Raw genomic sequence first — 18,366 nt, forward strand, 5'->3', positions numbered from 1 at the left:
GGACATATTCCTTGAAGTAGGATCACTGGTTCAAATGGCAGTTCCATATTTAGGAAATTCTATACTGTTTTCCATAATGGCTGCACAAGTCTGCATTCCCACCAGCGGTGTACTAGGGTTCCCTTTTCTCCACATCCTGGCAAGCACTTGTCATTTGTGGATTTGTTGATGGTAGCCATTCTGACAGGTGTGAGGTGATACCTCATTGTCATTTTAATTTGCATCTCTCAGATGATCAGTGACTTAGAGCATTTTTTTCATATGTCTCTTGGCCATCTATGAGTCCACTTTGGAGAAGTGTCTATTTAGGTCCTTTGCCCATTTTTTAATTGGATTGTTTGTCTTACTTTTGTTAAGTTGTATGAATTCCTTATATATTTTGTACATTAACCTTTATCAGATGTATCATTGCCAAATATGTTTCCCCATACAGTGGGCTCCCTTTTCATTTTGTTGATGGTTTCTTTTGCTGTGCAGAAGTCTTTTATTTTGATGCAGTTCCATTTGTTTATTTTCTCCTTAGTTTCTTTTTACTGAGCTATATCAGTAAACATATTGCTATTTGAGATGTCTGAGATTTTGATGATTATGATATTTATAGTTTCCCGACATATAAATCTTTTATCCATTTTGAGTTTATTCTTGTGTATGCTGCAAGTTGGTCTAGTTTCGTTTTATTTGGTTGCATCTGTCCAGTTTTCCCAGCACCATTTATTGAAGAGATCATCTTAACTCCATTGTTTGCTCTTGCCTCCTTCGTTAAATATTGAATATAATGGCTTGGGTCAATATCTGGAGTCTCTGTTCTGTTCTATTAGTCTATATGCCTGTTTTTGTGCCAGTAATAGGCTGCTTTAATTACAGTGGCTTTGTAGTATAACTTGGAATCTGGTATTGTGAATCCTACAAATTTGTTTTTATTTCTCAAGATTATTGCAGCTATTCAGGGTCTTTTTTGATTCCATATACATTTTTGGAGTATTTCTTCTAGACCTGTGAATTAGGCTGTTGGCATTTTAATAGGGATTGCATGGAATCTGTAGATTGCCTTGGATTGTATGAACATTTACTGATGACTCTACAATTCTATTAACACATTAGATTCTTCCACTTGTTTATATCTTTTTCTATCTCTTTTTTCAATGTCCTATAGTTTTCTGAGCACAGGTCTTTTACCTCCTTTGTTCAGTTTATTTCTAAGTATCTAAATTTTTTTGTTGTTGTTGCAATGGTAATGGAATAGTATGTTTAGTTTCTTTTTCTGGGAATTCATTATTGGTGTATAAAAAAGCCACTGATTTTTGGGTGTCAATTTTGTATCCTGCAACTTTGCCAAATTCATTTATTAAATCTAATAGATTTTTGGTGGAATCTTTTGGATTTTCTATGTACAATATCATGTGGTCTGTGAATGAGAGTTTTGCTTCCTCCTTTCCAATTCGAATGCTTTTTTTTTCTTCTTATCTGATCACTGTGGCTAGGGCTTCCAGTGCTATGTTGAATAAGAATGATGAGAGTAGTCTTTCCTGTCTTGTTCCTATTCTTAGAAGGAATGGTTTTAATTTTTGCCCATTGACTTTATTATGTTGAGATATGCTCCCTCTATTCCCACTGTGCTGAGAGTTTTTATAAAAAATAGGTGTTGGATTTTGTCTAATGCTTTTTCTCTATTAATATGATCATGTGCTTTTTGTCTTTTATTTTGTTTATGTGATGTATCACATTTATTGATTTGCAAATATTGTACCAGCCTTGCATCCCTGGGAGAATTCCACCATGGTGTATGATCTTTTTAATATATTTCTAGATCCAATTTGCTAATATTTTAGCATCTATGTTCATCAGGGATATTGGTCTGTAATTCTCTTTGTAGTTTCTTTATCTGGTTTTGGAATTAAGATAATGATGGCTTCACAAAAAAAGCTTGGGACTGTTCATTCCTCTCGGATTTTTTGCAATAGTTTGAGGGTATACTTGTTCTTCTTTAAATGTTTGGTAAAACTCCCCTGTGAAGCCATCCCAACCCAGCTTTTGTTTGCTGGGAGTTTTGTTTTGTTTTTATTACTTTTTCCATTTCCTCAGTTGTTATTGGCCTATTCAGGTTTTCTGATTCTTCCTGATTCAGTTTTGGGAGATTATATTTTTCTAGGAATTTGTCCATTCACCCACATTGTCCAGCTTGTTGGCACATAGTTGTTCATAGTATTTTCTTACAATTATTTATATTTCTGTGGTGTGAGTGGTTACTTATCTTCTTTCATTTCTGATTTTATTTATTTGTGTCCTCTCTTTTTGTTTCTTGATGAGGTTGGTGAAAGTTTCATCAATGTAGTTTATCCTTTCAAAGAACCAGATCTTGGTTTCATTGATTTTTTTGTATTATTTTTTTAAGTCTCTGTGTCATTTATTTCTGTTTTAATCTTTATTATTTCCTTATTCCTACTTATTCTGGGCTTTTCTTGTTCTCTTTCTAATTCTTTAAGTTGTAAGCTTAAATCATTTGTTGTTAATTTTTCTTGTTTTTTGAGGTATGCCTGTAGTGCTATGAACTTCCCTCTCAGGACTGCTTCTTCTGTGTCCCAGAGACTTTTGGTTGTTGTATGTTCATTTTCATTTGTTTCCAGGAAGTTTATATCTTTCTTGATCACATTGGTAACTCATTTATTGTTTAATAACATGTTATTTAGCATCCATGTGTTTAAATATTTTAGGGTGTTGATTTCTAATTTCATTCCATTATGATCTGAGAAGATGCTTGATATGATTTTATTTTTTATTTTATTTTTATTTTTTAAAATATATTTTATTGATTTTTTACAGAGAGGAAGGGAAAGGGATAAAGAGCTAGAAACATCGATGAGAAAGAATCATCGATCAGCTGCCTCTTGCACACACCCTACTGGGGATGTGCCCGCAACCAAGGTACATGCCCTTGCCAGGAATCGAACCTGGGACTTATCCACTGAGCCAAACTGGTTTCGGCGCTTGATATGATTTTAATCCTCTTGAACTTGTAGAGACTTATTTTGTGTCCTACACGTGGTCTATCTTTGCGAATGACCCATATGCACTTGAAAAGAATGTATATTCTGCAGCTTTGTGGTGAAATGTCCTATAAATATCCATTAATACATGTGATACAGTGTGTCACTGTTTCCTTGTTAATTTTTTGTCTGACAGATCTATCCAGTAAAGTCCATTACTATGACTGTATTGTTGTTGATCTCTCTCTTAAAGTACTCTAAAGTTGTTGTTTTTTATTTTTATTTTTTAAAAATATATTTTATTGATTTTGTACAGAGAGGAATGGAGAGGGATAGAGAGTTAGAAACATCGATGAGAGAGAGTCATCGATCAGCTGCCTCTTGCACACCCCCTACTGGGGATATGCCCGCAACCAAGGTACATGCCCTTGACCGGAATCGAACCCGGGACCCTTCAGTCCCCAAGCCGACGCTCTATCCATTGAGCCAAACCAGTCTCGGCTAAAGTTGTTGTTTTTTAAATATATATTTAGGTGTTCCTATATTGGGTGCATATATGTTTACCAAGGTTATATTTTCTTGTTGGATTGATTCTTTTAGAATAATGTAGTGACCTTTGTTGTCTCTTGTGATGGCCTTCATTTTGAAGTCTATTTAGTCAAATATGACTATTGCTATCCCAGCTTTTTTTTTCTTCTTTTCCGTTTCCATGGAAAATATTTTTCATCCCTTCACTCTCACCCTGTGTGAGTCTTTTGTTCTGAGGTGGGTCTCTTATAGACAGCATATAGGTGGGTCATGTTGTTGTATCTATTCAGCTACCCTATGTCTTTTGATAGGAGCATTTAATACATTTACATTTAAGGTTATTATTGGTAAGTACTTATTTTGATTCTGTATGCCTAGGTTTCTCTCTCTTTCTTCTTCTCATTACAGGAGTCCCTTTAGCATTTCTTCTAGTGCTGGATTGGTAGTGATGAACTACTTTAGCCTTTTTTTTATTTTTTATTTTATTTTATTTTATTTTTGTCTGGGAGGCTTTCTCAGCATCTATTTTGAATGAAAGCCTTGCTCTATATATCTTGGTTTCCATTACCTGAGACTTCATACCATTCCCTTCTGCCCTGCAGAATTTCTGATGAATTTCAGCCTTATGGGAGCTCTTTTGTAGGTGACAGTTTGGTTTTCTCTTGCTGCCTTTAAGATTCTCCCTTTGTCTTTAATTTTTGGCATTTTAATTACGATGTGTCTTGGCATGGGCCTGCTTGGGTTCTTCTTTCTTGGGTTCTCTTTGCCTCCTGAACTTTTGTGACTTTTTCCTTCACCTAGTTAAGGGATGTTTTCTGCCATTATTTCTTCATACATGTTCTCTATTTCTTGATTCCTTTCTGTCTCTTCTGGCATGGCTACTGTGTGAATATTGTTACATTTCATATTGTCCCACAGCTCCCTTGAGCTTTCCTCCTGTTTTTTAATTTTTTTTTTCTTTTTGGTTCTCTGATTAATTTTTTTAACCCTATCTTATAATTCACTGACTTGAACACAGCTTCCCCTAATCTGCTATGTTCTTTATTTGTGCTATGTCATTCTTTATTTCCATTTTTATAGTTATTACTAGGGGCCTGGTGCACAGCTTCATGCACTGTTAGGGTCCTTAGGCCTAGCCTGCACCCTCTCACAATCCAGGACCCTTCAAGAGATGCCGGATAGCCGAAACCGGTTTGGCTCAGTGGATAGAGCATTGGCCTGAGGACTGAAAGATCTCAGGTTCGATTCCGGTCAAGGGCATGTACCTTGGTTGTGGGCACATCCCCAGTAGGGAGTGGGCAAGAGGCACCTGATCGATAATTCCCTCTCATTGATGTTTCTAACTCTCTATCCCTCTCTCTTTCTCTCTGTGAAAAGTCAATAAAATATATTAAAAAAAAAAAAAAAAAAAAAAAAAGAGAGAGAGAGAGAGAGAGAGAGAGATATGCCGGATAGCCAGTTTCGGCCCGATCCAGACAGGAAGGAACCCGACCCTGGTGGTCAGAGCGAATCACAAGTTGATTTGTTGTTTAATTGTTCAGTCACTTAGGCTTTTATTTATATAAATATATTTTCTCATGCTGTTGAGGATCTTTACCATCATTATTCTGAACTCTATATCAGATAAATTTCTTATTCCATTTCTTTTATCTTCTTCTAAAGAATTCGGGGGTTGTTTTTTTGTCTCCTCACTTTGGTTGCCCATTTGGGTTCATGACTTTGTATTAGGTAGATCTGCTATGCCTCTCACTCTCTAGTGCAGGACAGTGTCAAATGCTGTTTCTGACTAATTAGATCTGGCAAAGACTCAAAGCCTCCAGAGATCACATCTGTCTACAGACTGATAGGATTTCATCTTTAATTGCCCTCAGGCAATGGTCTACAGATGTGGCAAGAGTTTTTTCAACAGTGTGGGGCAATTGCTTTTGCTAGGAGGCTAATGGTTATTCTCAGTCTCTTAATGAGCCTCAGAAATTCCACAGTGTGGAGCAAGGTGTTTTCTGATAGGGTGAGTCAACTGTCAAAACCACCTGTATAGCAAATGTCTGCCTGAGAAAGATGACCTTGCAGCATGAGGGAATGCTTACATTCACAATACCAGATTTCAGTATACTACAATGACTCAGCATTGGAAACTGGGGTGTCTGTCTTCTGAGCTCTAACCCCAGAGCCCCAACCCTGGCTTCTGCTCACAGCTCCAGGCCACTCTGCCCTCCCTCTGCCCAAGCATTTTGTGCATTGGCCCAGTAAGTGGGTGCCTGAATCTTCCAGCTGCCTGTCCCTGGCAGATAGCAACCCTGCTGCTTTTCACAGCCAGATATTTCGCGGGCACCTTTCTCAGTTCTGGTGCTCTTTTCCTGGAGGTGCAGCTTGGGGATTAGAGTCCAGAGTTCTCAGTGGCAACCCCCCACAGCTAAGATATGTCTCCAGAACTTCAGTTATGTCTGTGGGGCCCCATCCAGCCCTTTTGTGGCTCCACCCTTCCCACCAGTCTCTATGTTGTCTCCACTTTCCATCCTTGGTTATCAGGATGTTCTCCAGCTATCCATCATTTGAATATTCAGGATGCTTTTTGTATTTTAGTTATAATTTATTTTAGTTCTGTGTGTCTGTGAAGCTCCTCTTACTCCACTGTCATTTTTATTCTCCCTGTTCAGGCTTTAGAAAAATAACTAATTCCTTAGATGCCAGCAGAAATGTCTCACCCTCAAGGAATATTCCCTCATCCCTCATTTACTCTCATAGCACCTCATGCTTCTTCATAGCAATGTCATTGCTTATTCTCCTTGGCCAGACTTAACGTCCATGAGAGTAGGACTGTGTCTGGCTCATTTACCCATGTATCTACCCCCAGTTTTTAGCATGCTGCCTGGAACAAAGCTACATTACAAAGTAACACATTTTTAGTAGAGTATAGTTTCTTTTTATTGAAAGAAGCTGATCTTTGAAGGATCATTGGAGTGGCCCTCTCAATTAAGGCACACATACTACAAATTAGCAACCTTTGTACAGGGATTATGGTCTAATAAAACACTTTGTGATTCATTCTAGACTTCCTGCCTTTCCCAGAAGTCTCTGAAATGGAAAGAGGAAGAGGGAGGAAGAAAAAATAGATTAATTTTCAACAAGAGCCCAGGGATTCCAAGAATCAAGAGTATGTAGCCCTAGAGGGAAGGAGGTGGCAGTGTAATAAGGTCACTCTGGCACAGAACCCGGGAATAAAATTTGGAGAAAAAAAGTCTAGGTTAGTGAGTTTCAACACAAAACAGGAAGTGGACTGTTGGACACACACCTGCGGATAATGATGAAAGTTTTCTCTCCGGCTGTCCTGGCATGGATCTTGTAGAAGCAGCACAATGGTAGGGAGTTAAAAAGCAAGTAAATGAGCCAAGGTGAGGTATGGTGCAATTGCCCTTTCCTGGAGACCTGTGCAGGCTGCTGGGCAAGCCAGGCTGAACCACAAAGGGACCTACGTCTTCTATTAGGAGGAAGAGGCCCAGATTTCCGCTGATACATCCGGTGGAGCAGGTTATACTACTTATATGTGCAAAATATAGGACACCCTAACAGGGCACAGAGCAAGGGATAAAGGGAAAGGGGTGAGGTTCTTCTAGAATCATGCTATTCAAAGTGTGGTCCCTGGCTCAGCTAGCATGGCTCAATGGTTGAACGTCCACCTATGAACCTGAAGGTCACAGTCTGACTCCGCCCCCCCCTCCCCCCCCCCCAATCAGGGCACTTGCCCAGGTGGTGGGCTTGATCCCCAGTGTGAGGCATGCATGAGGCAGCTAATCAATGATTCTCTGTCATTAATATTTCTATCTCTCTCCCTTTATCTCTGAATCAATAACAAATATATTTTAAAAATATATAAAAACAAAGTGTGGCCCATGGACAAGCAGCAGCAGCAGCAGTAGCAGCATCCAAGTGCTTGTTAGGAATGCTGAATGGCAGGCCCCATCCCAGACTTCCTAAAGCAGAACCTGAAATTAAAGTTTCCCAGGTGCTTTATATGAACATCAAAATTTGAAAAGCACTAAGCTTTCTTGAGGAAGAAGAGCTTGAAGGCCAAGATGACTATGAGGGGAAAGGTAAGGGGAAATCTCAAGGGAGTAGGGCCGAACAAGGAGAAAGGGGCCTGAGGCTTTCTCTTGGAGGACCCTGGACAGAACGGGCCAAGGAGCAGAAGGTGGCCTCAGCCTGGCAGCCCCAAACAAAGGGATGGAATCAACAGCACACTTGAGGTCGCCAGAATGAAGGGCGACTGGTCTGCCGCCGCTGTCACGCACCATCCCTTCTCCCCGCATTCGCCCCAATCTGCCATGGCGGGGCTTGGCCCTGGGGGACTTCTGGCCGGCCACCGGCCTGGCCCAATTGGGTTCGACGGGCCTAGTTCGGCTGCTAAGGCCTGGAGCTTCCCGGGAGCGGGGTGGGCCCGATTGCTGGCAGCCAATCGGGAGGCGGGAGAAGCCTGGTCGCCGCCTTCTGGGCGCGACGTCACCGGCCTGGCGCCTCGCGGGCGCAGGGTGAGCCGTAGGTGTCCTCCCGCGGCCCGGGCTGCAGGACTCGGAGGACGGCACTCAGGAAGCTCGTAGCGTCGGAAGCACAGGTGACCCGAGTGATCGGGCCAGCGCCACCGGCCGGTCGCTTCGGCCGCCCAAGGCCTTTTGGACTCGATGGGTTTCCGTAGCGGGTTGGCCGCAGGGCCGCAGGGAATTGTGGACTTTATAGTTCCGGATTCTCGCTGGGTGGAACCCAGGCTGGTGCCCCACAGGGATTTTTGGAGGAAACAAGCACTTTGAGGCCCAGGTCGCAGAAGGGCAGGAAAGGAGTCTGAGTGAGAATGTGCCATTAGCATTGTTTTGATTTTTTTCAGATGCTGACCGGAACCTGATCCATCTCTTTCCGACCCAAACTGCTTACCCACGGGGGAAGGGAGCAGACAGAGAAATGGAGACGCTACCAATCCCTCTAGCGGGAGAGAAAGACACCTCTGAGCCGCAGCAACAACGGGGAAGGAGCTCCAAGGAGAGCCTTAACTCATCTACTCAAACTAGGCCTAGGCAGCAGCCCCAAGAGCCCGAAGTCCTTGAGCTGAGAATGAGCCCGGCTGCAGCCAGCCAGATCCCAGAGACTCCGCAGGGCGCTGGGAGGCGGGCTGCTGTGCTGGAAGACGCCGGGGAGTCTCACGGATCCGCTGGTGAGATGCCAGAGCCCCTCGGCGCTTCCGATCTCTGGGCCTGTCCGGATGGGAGCTTTGTCAAGAGGATCATAACCCGCGGCCATGGCTTGGACAAACCCAAGCTAGGCTCCAGCTGCCGCGTCCTGGCTTCGGGGTTTCCTCTGGGGTCAGGGCTGCCAGAGGGCTGGACAGAGCTAACAATGGGCTTAGGCTCATGGAGGGAGGGAACCTGGGGGGAGCTCACAGAGAAGTGTTTGGAGTCCATGTGTCAAGGTGAGGAGGCAGAGCTTCAGCTGCCTGGGCACTCTGGTCCTCCGGTCAGGCTCACACTGGCTTCCTTCACGCAGGGCCAGGACTCTTGGGAGCTGGAGGCCAGCGAGAAGGAGGCCCTGGCTAGGCAAGAACGTGCGCGGGGAACAGAATTATTCCGAGCTGGGAACCCAGAAGGGGCTGCCCGATGCTATGGACGGGCTCTTCGGCTGCTGCTGACTTTACCTCCACCTGGCTCTCCAGAACGAACCGCCCTGCACGCCAACCTGGCTGCCTGTCAGCTGCTGCTGGGACAGCCCCATCTGGCAGCCCAGAGTTGTGACCGGGCGCTGGAGCGGGAGCCTGGACATCTGAAGGCCTTGTACCGAAGGGGGGTTGCCCAGGCTGCCCTTGGAAACGTGGAAAAAGCAACTGCTGACCTCAAGAAGGTGCTGGCAGTAGACCCCAAAAACCGGGCAGCCCAGGAGGAGCTGGGAAAGGTGATCTTTCAGGGGAAGAAACAAGATGCAGGACTGGCTCAAGGTCTCCGCAAGATGTTTGGCTGATTAAAGTGAACCCTTAAGAGACAGAAACCTGTGAATCGTGGTCTGTGCTGTGAGATTGGGGGCCTGGGGCCCTGAGGGAGGGTTTCAGCCCCTATCCCATTCCCAGTTTTTGCCTTCCTAAGGGAGGTAGCAGTGGTCTCAGTGCACCTCTTTCCCTTTTTTACCACTAAAAAGCCATGGCCACGTGTACTATATTTTAGGGGGCTTACCCATTTCCGAAGAAGAGTAGAAGCTAAATTCTAAGCTTAGTACTGGCTACGGGAGCTGGCGGGCCTTTAAACGCTGGGAACTACGTCTCCCAGGCGCTTTCGCGCTGCGTCCCCGTCCGCGCATGCGCAAGTGCTGGGCCGGCGCGCGGGCGACACCTCCTGCCGAGCTCCCATTGGCCGGCCTGCGGGGCCACCGCCTCCACGCTCAGCACCCAGGCATCTTACTGGCGGGGGTCGCTTCCGGGGCGGTCCCCTGTGTCGAAGAGTCCGCTCATTGGTTGCTGAGGGGAGAGGCGGGCCTCGGGAGCCGGCTCGTGGTTGGGGGGCGGGGGAAAGATGGCGGAGCTAATGCTCCTCAGCGAGATTGCGGACCCGACGCGGTTTTTCACCGACAACTTGCTGGGCCCGGAGGACTGGGGTGCGTGGAGGGCGGCTGGGGGGCGGGGGAGGGCTGTGGCAGGCCTCTGTGCGGCAGGCACCCCTGCGCACGCCGCGAGGAAGCGAGCCCCAAGGCAGGGGGAAGGCCGGGCCAGAGCGGTACCCACCTTCGGAAGGAGGGCGGGGCGGGGGTCCAGTGGTACTTCGGGGCGGGAGTGGGGAGACCTCTGCTCGCTGCGGGAGTCCAGCCGCCCCGGGGTCGGGAAGGAGGAGCTGCGGGGCGGCATCGCCTTCCTGGTGGGCGGGCGGTGGGTCTGGCCGGCGGGTCCAATGAGGGCTGGCCGCCCGGCCCCCGCCCGCCCACGCCGCGCCTCTTGCAGACTGCACGCTGTACGCCGGCCTGGACCCGGTGGCCGAGGAGCCGGCGCAGCTCTTCCGCTGCCCCGAGCAGGATGTCCCGGTACTGCTCCCAGCACCCTGTCCCCCCCTTGGCGGGTGGCAGCGGCCCCTGAGCGCGGACCCCGCCACCTAATGCCCTCCCTTATTCAGTTCGGCAGCGGCATGCTGGATGTGGGGATGGATGTCAGCCCCCCCGAACCTCCATGGGACCCCCTGCCCCTCTTTCCAGGTAAGAAATCACTTGTGATTCCTTCATCCTTCCAGGATCCCTCATTTTCCCGTTCCCCAGACACGTGCAAGCCCCGTGCCCTCACACCTGACACCTCTGCGTTCCTCCAGCCTTGCCTCTGGGGAGCCCACCCTCACCCACGTGTCCGTGGACGTTTCTGGGACTCTTCCCAGGCTCTGCGTCCCGGTTGTTTTCCAACCCCTTTCCTTAGATCTTCAGGTGAAGTCCGAGCCGTCTTCTCCCTGCTCGTCCTCCTCCCTCAGCTCGGAATCGTCAGGCCTTTCCGCAGAGCCCTCCTGCCAGGTGGGAACGCCCTCCCGCTGGGACTCTGCCCCGGGCCCGGCTCCCCAGGGCTGAGGGTGGAAGTGTGGGTGCCGAGCTTCTTTCCCTCCCTGTCATTTCTTTGGCATCCTCATTTGCTACAGCTCCATTGGGGTTTCTAGAAGTGAAAGGGGAACTTTTGATGTACAGAGGTGGTGGCAGCTGTGTGGGGGCTGAGGTCCGGCGCTTCCTGCCCAGGTTCCCACTCGAAGGCGGTGCTTGAAATCCTGAGATGCCCTCGCCCTCCCAGGAATAGAGAACCGGCCGGAGGCAGCTTAGGGGGCTGCTGTGCCACTCAAACCCAATGTCCGATCATTGGTGTTTGTAAGCTGTGAAGCTTTTGCTCTGCTCTTACTCTCAACACTTGCCCCTGTTTGTTTTCTTTTTTTGCAACCCCCTCCCCCCCACCTCTACTCTCATCCAGACCCCTGGTGTAGGGGAGGTGCTGGTTGTGAAGATTGAGTCCTTGGCACCACCACTCTGCCTCCTGGGAGAGGATCCAACATCCCCGATTGAAACTGTCCAGATCAACGTGGGCCCCACCTCCGATGATCCCTCAGGTAATCACAGCTTCCCCCCCCACACACACACACACTCACTCACTCAGACACTCACACACACTCACACACACACTCTTACACACACACACACTCAGACACACGCACACTCACAGGAACACGCACATGCACACACACACACACACACACATGCTCACACACACACACTCACACACACTCACACACACACTCACACACACACTCTTACACACACACACATACACACTCAGACACTCACACACACACACTCACACACACACACACACATACTCACTCAGACACACTCACACACACACACACACACACACTCTCTCTCACAGGCACACGCACATGCACACACACACTCACACACATTCACACACACACACACGCTCACACACACACAAACACTCACATTCACACACACACACAGACTCACACACACTCACACACACAAACACACACACACAAACACACACAAAAACACTCACATTCACACACACACACACAGACTCACACACACACACTCACACACACAACACACACACGCTCACACACACTCACACACACAAACACACACTCACACACACACACACGCTCACAGGCACACGCACATGCACACACACACTCACACACACAGACTCACACTCACCCGCCGGCTTTTCCAGGCAGTACAAAAGGCAGGACGGCATGAGTGGTGGGGGACAGGACAAGGAGGAGAAGGTAGGGGGAGGGACAGATAATCGGAGGGAAGGCCAGGAGCGGCAGGAGAGTTTCAGGAAACAGCAAGGACAGCACTGACGAGATAGTGTGATTTTCTTTCTTTTTCTTGTTCCCAGTATCCTGCTGTCTGATTTAACTTCCTGTTGCTTTGCATGTTTTAAAGAATTTGGACAGTTTATGGCATAATTACATTATTTTTTCACTCTAACGTTTTATTATAAAAAAGTTGGAATATAGACCGAACTCAACATTTGTGCTGTTTTTACGTGCTACCAAGCTCAGGTGGCCTCTGTGCTTATTCAGTAAACACTTATTGAGCACTGACTCCGAACCGGGCACACAGTGCCTTCCTCCAGGGTTTCTTGGCGCTGCCTCCCAACCAGAAGCAAGAGGGCTAGGGAGCCGGTAATGGAATCCACTCATGTCCCCTTCGTGACTCAGGGCAGGCGAGGGTGGAGGAAGGATTTGGAGGAACAAGAGCGTATCCAGCACATTATTAAAAGTGACAAAGAGGACAAAGCAAAGACCGAAAAGCCTCAAACAGCAAACATAGTGTTGATGACTTTCCACACAGTAACATCACTGCAGAGTCTCCCCGTGAGTGGTGTGGACCGCAGGTGGCGGCAGACTGGCGACCTCGGGGGTTTAGCTCCCCCACGGGGCAGTGAGCAGGCCTCACAGATTTAACAGCCGAGAAGGCGCAGTGACCGCGGCTCAGTGATGTGTCTGGGAGGCTGCCGGGCGTAGGGAGGGAACTTGTGCGGAAGGACAAGCAGTGAATTTGGGTAAATAGTGGGGCATGAGAAGGGAAGTGACGAGCAAGGAGCTTGGGAGTCAGGGTCAGGCCCGGGGAGCCGTCATGGGCAGAGAGTCAGGCTTGGCGGTGGTCAGCATGGAGGTGCGTGATGGCATTAGGCCAGGGAGAGAGGGAAACCCAGGCAGACGGGGGTGGGCATAGGAATGCTGCTTCTCGCTGCTTGGGCCTCCTCTGCATGGACGGACCTGCCTGAGGAGACGAGGAGAGCAGGAGTTCAGGGATGGCCTTGAGGAAAACCGTGTGGCGAGAAGAGGAAGGAGCCCGCAGAGAGGAGGCAGTGCTGGGAGGAGTGCCTGCAGCCCACAGCTCGGGCAGCTGCCTTGATGGCTGGGCCAGAGCAGCTCTGTCTGTGGTACCAGGAGAAATGGCCCTGTCCCCAGTCCCCGTCTTAACTCTTCTCTGGTGTTTGTCTGATACCTAGCTGTTTGCCTCCTGCCCTGTCCCCCACAGGGGTCCAGACGAAGACAGAACCGGTCTCTCCTTCCTCCATCACCTCTGAGGCCTTGCTCTCCACAGAGTGCCCCGACCAGGTGAGCATCCAGCGCCTCCCCTCCTCCCCTCCTCCCCTCCTCCCCTCCTCCCCTCCTCCCCTCCTCTCCTCCTCCTCTCCTCCTCTCCTCTCCCTCTCTCCACTGTCCGCTCTCCGCGGAGGAGAGCTTTTCTTCTCCTCTCCTCCTTGGCGCTCCTGACTCCGTTTTCTGGAATGCCCCCCAGGCCTTCGTTGGAAAGGAGGCCCTGGAAGTGAAGACCGAGTCCCCAGCCCCTCAAGGATGTCTCCTGCGGGATGTCCCCGGCCCGCCCCTGGGAGCTGTCCAGATCAGCATGGGCCCGCCCCCCGAGGGCTCCTCAGGTAACGGGGCTCCTGACCCGGGTCCCTGGAAAAGGCCTGCAGTCCTGACCTTCCTCCCTTCCTTCCACCCTCCTTCAGGCAAAGCCCTGCCTGCCCGGAAGCCACCACTGCAGCCGAAACCTGTGGTGATAACCACGGTCCCGGTGCCGCCCAGCGCCGTGCCGCCCAGCACCACCGTCCTTCTGCAGCCCCTGGCCCAGCCACCGCCAGGTGCTGGTCTGCTGACGGGCCGGAGGGAGCCGCAGCCACTGAGCCCGGGGTGCGCAGGTGTGGGCAGCCCCCGCCTGGCTCAGCCTCTGACCTCTTTCTCCTCCTCACTTTCCCAGTGTCCCCAGTTGTCCTCATCCAGGGTGCCATTCGAGTCCAGCCCGAGGGGCCAGCCCCCCCCTGCTCCGCGGCCTGAGAGGAAGAGCATTGTTCCAGCCCCGATGCCTGGGAACGCCTGCCCCCCTGAAGTGGACGTGAGTATTGGGGAGCGGGGCGGGGCTGCGAACGGGAGCGAAAGAGGAAGGTCTGTCGCGGAGAGAACTGGGGAACGAGGAGGGAGCGGAAAGTGGAAGCAGACCCTTAAGGCGATCCTGAGGGTCAGCGTGAGCTCCTGCTTACATCCGAGTACCAGCTCTCCGTGGTCTTAGGTCCTTAGTTCTTATCAGGCTGCATGTGGACAAGTGGGCTGTCTCAGTAAGCCAAAGGCAGGGTCATTCTGCTACGGCTCTTCCTCCTGGGGAGACCAGTTAGCAAGGTTAACTTGGGGCCTAGGAAGGAGGCTTGTGAGGAGAGCCAGCCACCAAGGAGCAGGACCGAGCTCCCACGAGGAGCGGGCGGAGGAGGAGCGGTGGAGGACGCTTCCTCAGTCTAATTCCCTCCGCTCTGAGGAGCAGGAGCAGGAGCAGGAGCAGGGAGTGTTCTATAGCGAGGAGAGCCCTCCCCTCCCTGGTCAGGAGGGCAGCCCTGGATCGGAGGCCAGGGCCCCCCCTCACCTTCTGTGGGCCCTCGGGCGCCTAGGCAAAGCTGCTGAAGCGGCAGCAGCGGATGATCAAGAACCGGGAGTCGGCCTGCCAGTCGCGGAGGAAGAAGAAGGAGTACCTGCAGGGGCTGGAGGCGCGGCTGCAGGCCGTGCTGGCCGACAACCAGCAGCTGCGCCGGGAGAACGCGGTCCTCCGGCGGCGGCTGGAGGCCCTGTGGGCGGAGGTGAGGCTTCTGTCCTTGGGGGGAAACACCGGCTCCCGGGGAGGACTCACCCCCGTCTCTCTCGCCGCAGAACAGCGAGCTCAAGTTAGGGTCTGGGAACAGGAAGGTGGTGTGCGTCGTGGTCTTCCTTCTCTTCATTGCCTTCAACTTCGGGCCCGTCAGGTGAGACCCTCCTTGCCCCCCAGAACCTTCGAGTGGAGCTCCCCCTTGGCCACCTGCTTGCTGCTGCCGCGCCCTCGCCCCCCTCACCCCACTCGCAGACGCTGTGGCATCGGGTGCAGGACGTGCCCAGCGCCTCCTTCTTGGTCGTCATTCATCTGACGGATGGCAGAGCGGGGCAGGAGGTGCTGGCGGTGGGCTCCAGCGTAGGCTGCTCCTCTCTCGTTGCCTGGCCCCTGGCATAGGGACCGCTCTCCTTCCGCCTCACTGGTGAGGGCCGTCATCGGGGGTGGCAGCCCTTGCCCTCTCCCCTCAGTAAGCCCACCGCCCTGCGCCTCCTTCCCGCCCACAGCATCAGCGAGCCCCCTCCGGCCGCCGTCTCTCCTCGGATGGGCATGAGCGGAGAGGAGCCTCGGCCCCGGAGGCACCTGCTGGAGTTCTCAGCGCAGCTGCCCGTCCGTGGGGTGCCGCCCCTCCAGGACCCCTCCCCGGGCCCCCAGGAGCCCCAGCCCAGCCTCAAGGGCCGGCCAAGCTTCAGGTGAGAGGGCCCTCTCAGGGTGCTGTGTGTCTCCGTCCCCAAGTTCACCTTTGCTTTTTGCGGGGAGCCACACTGCTCCGCCCTCAGGGCCTTCATTGGTGGCGGGCTGGGCAGCGGCGACCACTGCTCCTCCCTGCCGCCCCAGGAACCTGACGGCGCTGCCCGGGGGCTCCGGGGAGCTGCTGCTGCCGGACCTGGACCAGCTCTTCCTCTCCTCGGACTGCCGGCACTTCAACCGGACCGAGTCCCTCAGGTGCGGGGGGCCCAGGGCTGGCGCTCCCCTGCCCATCACGCAGCTGTGTCTGGAGCCCCTCTCCTTGCTCCGCTCCCCAGGCTGGCTGACGCGCTGAGCGGCTGGGTGCAGCGCCACCAGAGAGGCCGGCGGAAGGCGCCCCGCAGGGCCCAGGAGAGACAGGTAGGCAGGCTGCGTGTCCGGGTTCCAGGGGCATGACCTCATGGAGGTCTGAGGGAAGCTGAGGAAGTGCAGGGTGGGTGTGAGCTGGTACCAGCTTCCGGGGCGTCTCTCTCCCTGCTCCCTTCACCCTCTTCAAATCCTTAGACACCTCTCCTTCCAGAAGTCTCAGCGGCGGGAGAAGTTGCCTCCAGTTAAGGCAGTCCCTACTCAGCCCCCCGGGCCCCCAGAAAGGTGAGTCTGGGGGTGTGCTTCCTTACGAAGTGGGGCTCATTCTGAAAAGCTCTACCCCAAGAGCTGGCCTGCACTGCCTCCTCCTCTGCTGGGGTCTCCTGTGCTTTCTCTCTCATCTTCTCCCCGCTTCCCTCCGTCTCCCGCTTCCTGTGTTGCCCTGCCTAGGGACTCCGCGGGCCAGCTGCAGCTGTACCGCCGCCCGGACCGTTCACAGCCCGAGTTCCTGGATGCGATTGACCGGCGGGAAGACACGTTCTACGTTGTCTCCTTCCGGCGGGTAAGCGCCCCGCCCCCCGCCCCTCCCGGTCCCGGGCTCCCAGCCTGTGTGCTCACCCCGCCCGGGCCTGCCGTTTCCCAGGACCACCTGCTGCTGCCCGCCATCAGCCACAATAAGACCTCTCGGCCCAAGATGTCCCTGGTGATGCCCGCCATGGCCCCCAATGGTAAGGCTGCCCGGCACGGGGGCCGTGGGACTGAGGGAGCGGGACATTCTGACCGGATGGCCAGCATTAGGGGCTGAGGGGGGCCAGAGGGGAGGGGGCGATCCAGGAGCTTGTTTCTGGGTGTAAAGGAAGGGGTGAGAAGGTCCTGGGTGAGAAGAAGCGGAATGGGTGCAGAGCAGGACAAGGCGCAGGAGACGGAGGGAGGAAGATGGGGCGTGGGTAGGTGCCGGGCAGAAGGGGTGGCTCTCACCTCCGTTTTCTCTCCGTGCCTTCCCTCTGACCTCACACTCACAACGGCCTCCCCCCCCCCCCGTTTCCCCCCTCACCCCACTGACTCATCATGCTGGACCCGCCTGGCCACCTGCCCTCTCCTCCCTGTCCACTGCTCTCTTCCCACCCTCTGTTTGCCCCCCTTCTCTTCCGCACGCCCTTCCCACAGAGACCCTGTCGGGGCGGGGCGCCCCTGGGGACTATGAGGAGATGATGCAGATCGAGTGTGAGGTCATGGACACCAGGGTGATTCACATCAAGACCTCCACGGTGCCCCCCTCGCTCCGAAAACAGCCTTCCACCCCGGGCAACGCCACGGGGGGCCCGCTGCCAGCCTCCGCCGGCCAGGCCGGCCCGGCCACCCGTCGGCCCCTCTACCTCAATCACCCCTGACTCTGCCTCTCACCGACTTGGCACTGGGGGCGGGAGGAGTCACCAAGTGGGACCGTTTATTTTCCTGATCCCGGGCTTGGGCACTTGGTGACAGAAGGACAGGGTGTGGGGTTAAGCACTTATTTGGGGGAGAGCTCACTCACCCCTTTTGGGAATATAGGCTCCCTGCCTACGCCCGCAGCCCCGCTCCCTCTGAGGCTGGGTGAGGTGAGCGTGGTGGGTGGGCTCTTGGCTCTTTCACTCCTTTGGGGGTTGAGGGGGGACTGTAGTTCGAGGGCGGGACAGAGGCCATTTACATGAGGAGCTTGTTTGGGTGTAAAGGAAGGGTGGTGAGGAAGATCAGATTTATGTGTGTGTGTGCATCTTTTTTTAATTATTATTATTATTATTAAATAAACAACTTGGAGGGAGTTAAAGGAGTTGTGGCTGCCTTCCTGGCTCGTGACAAGCGTTTGGGGGAAAGGCTTCTCCGGGCGACAGCTGGCTCTGGGGCGGCCGGGCGGGTCACAGGGCTCATGTCACCCCCTTGACCTGCGGGTGTGGGCGGTGAGGGGGAGAGGGATGCCCTGTGGGGTCACAGCCCAGAGGACACAGGTCCCGGAATGTGTCTGAGTAAACAGGAAGGACAGGACCCCACGCCCTTTGGGGTGAGCGCCTCCCTGGGTCCCCTACATTCTGGCAGGTTCCCCTCCCTCCCCTCACTTTCCAGGACAAACAACTGAGCTGGAGCCCAGGGCTGTGCCCAGAAAGGAGGG

The 18,366-nt window shown here is 52.3% G+C and overlaps 2 protein-coding genes across 2 annotated transcripts; both read left to right on the forward strand.

The window, feature by feature from the left end:
- Positions 1–8,004: 8,004 nt before the first annotated feature.
- On the forward strand, positions 8,005–9,536 carry FKBPL (FKBP prolyl isomerase like). The gene is made up of 2 exons (XM_045572878.1): positions 8,005–8,121; positions 8,389–9,536. Exon 2 carries the CDS (start codon positions 8,463–8,465, stop codon positions 9,507–9,509), a length of 1,047 nt encoding a protein of 348 aa, XP_045428834.1. The 5' UTR covers positions 8,005–8,121; positions 8,389–8,462; the 3' UTR covers positions 9,510–9,536.
- Positions 9,537–9,976: 440 nt separating this feature from the next.
- Positions 9,977–18,030, forward strand: ATF6B (activating transcription factor 6 beta). The gene is given in 19 exon segments (XM_036414769.2): positions 9,977–10,136; positions 10,477–10,556; positions 10,646–10,724; positions 10,936–11,027; positions 11,470–11,605; positions 13,572–13,651; positions 13,836–13,971; positions 14,050–14,181; positions 14,298–14,353; positions 14,355–14,432; positions 14,977–15,162; positions 15,233–15,324; positions 15,674–15,859; positions 16,005–16,112; positions 16,193–16,274; positions 16,435–16,505; positions 16,671–16,782; positions 16,864–16,948; positions 17,388–18,030. Coding segments are annotated over 19 exon segments (2,097 nt in total). The 5' UTR covers positions 9,977–10,054; the 3' UTR covers positions 17,612–18,030.
- Positions 18,031–18,366: the final 336 nt, after the last annotated feature.

This window comes from Pipistrellus kuhlii, unplaced genomic scaffold (assembly GCF_014108245.1).
Source record: "Pipistrellus kuhlii isolate mPipKuh1 unplaced genomic scaffold, mPipKuh1.p scaffold_m20_p_5, whole genome shotgun sequence".
Classification (NCBI taxonomy): Eukaryota; Metazoa; Chordata; class Mammalia; order Chiroptera; family Vespertilionidae; genus Pipistrellus; species Pipistrellus kuhlii.

Coding starts and splice junctions, on each gene's coding strand:
- FKBPL (XM_045572878.1), top strand. CDS start 8,463: ATGGAGACGCTACCAATCCCTCTAGCGGGAGAGAAAGACACCTCTGAG.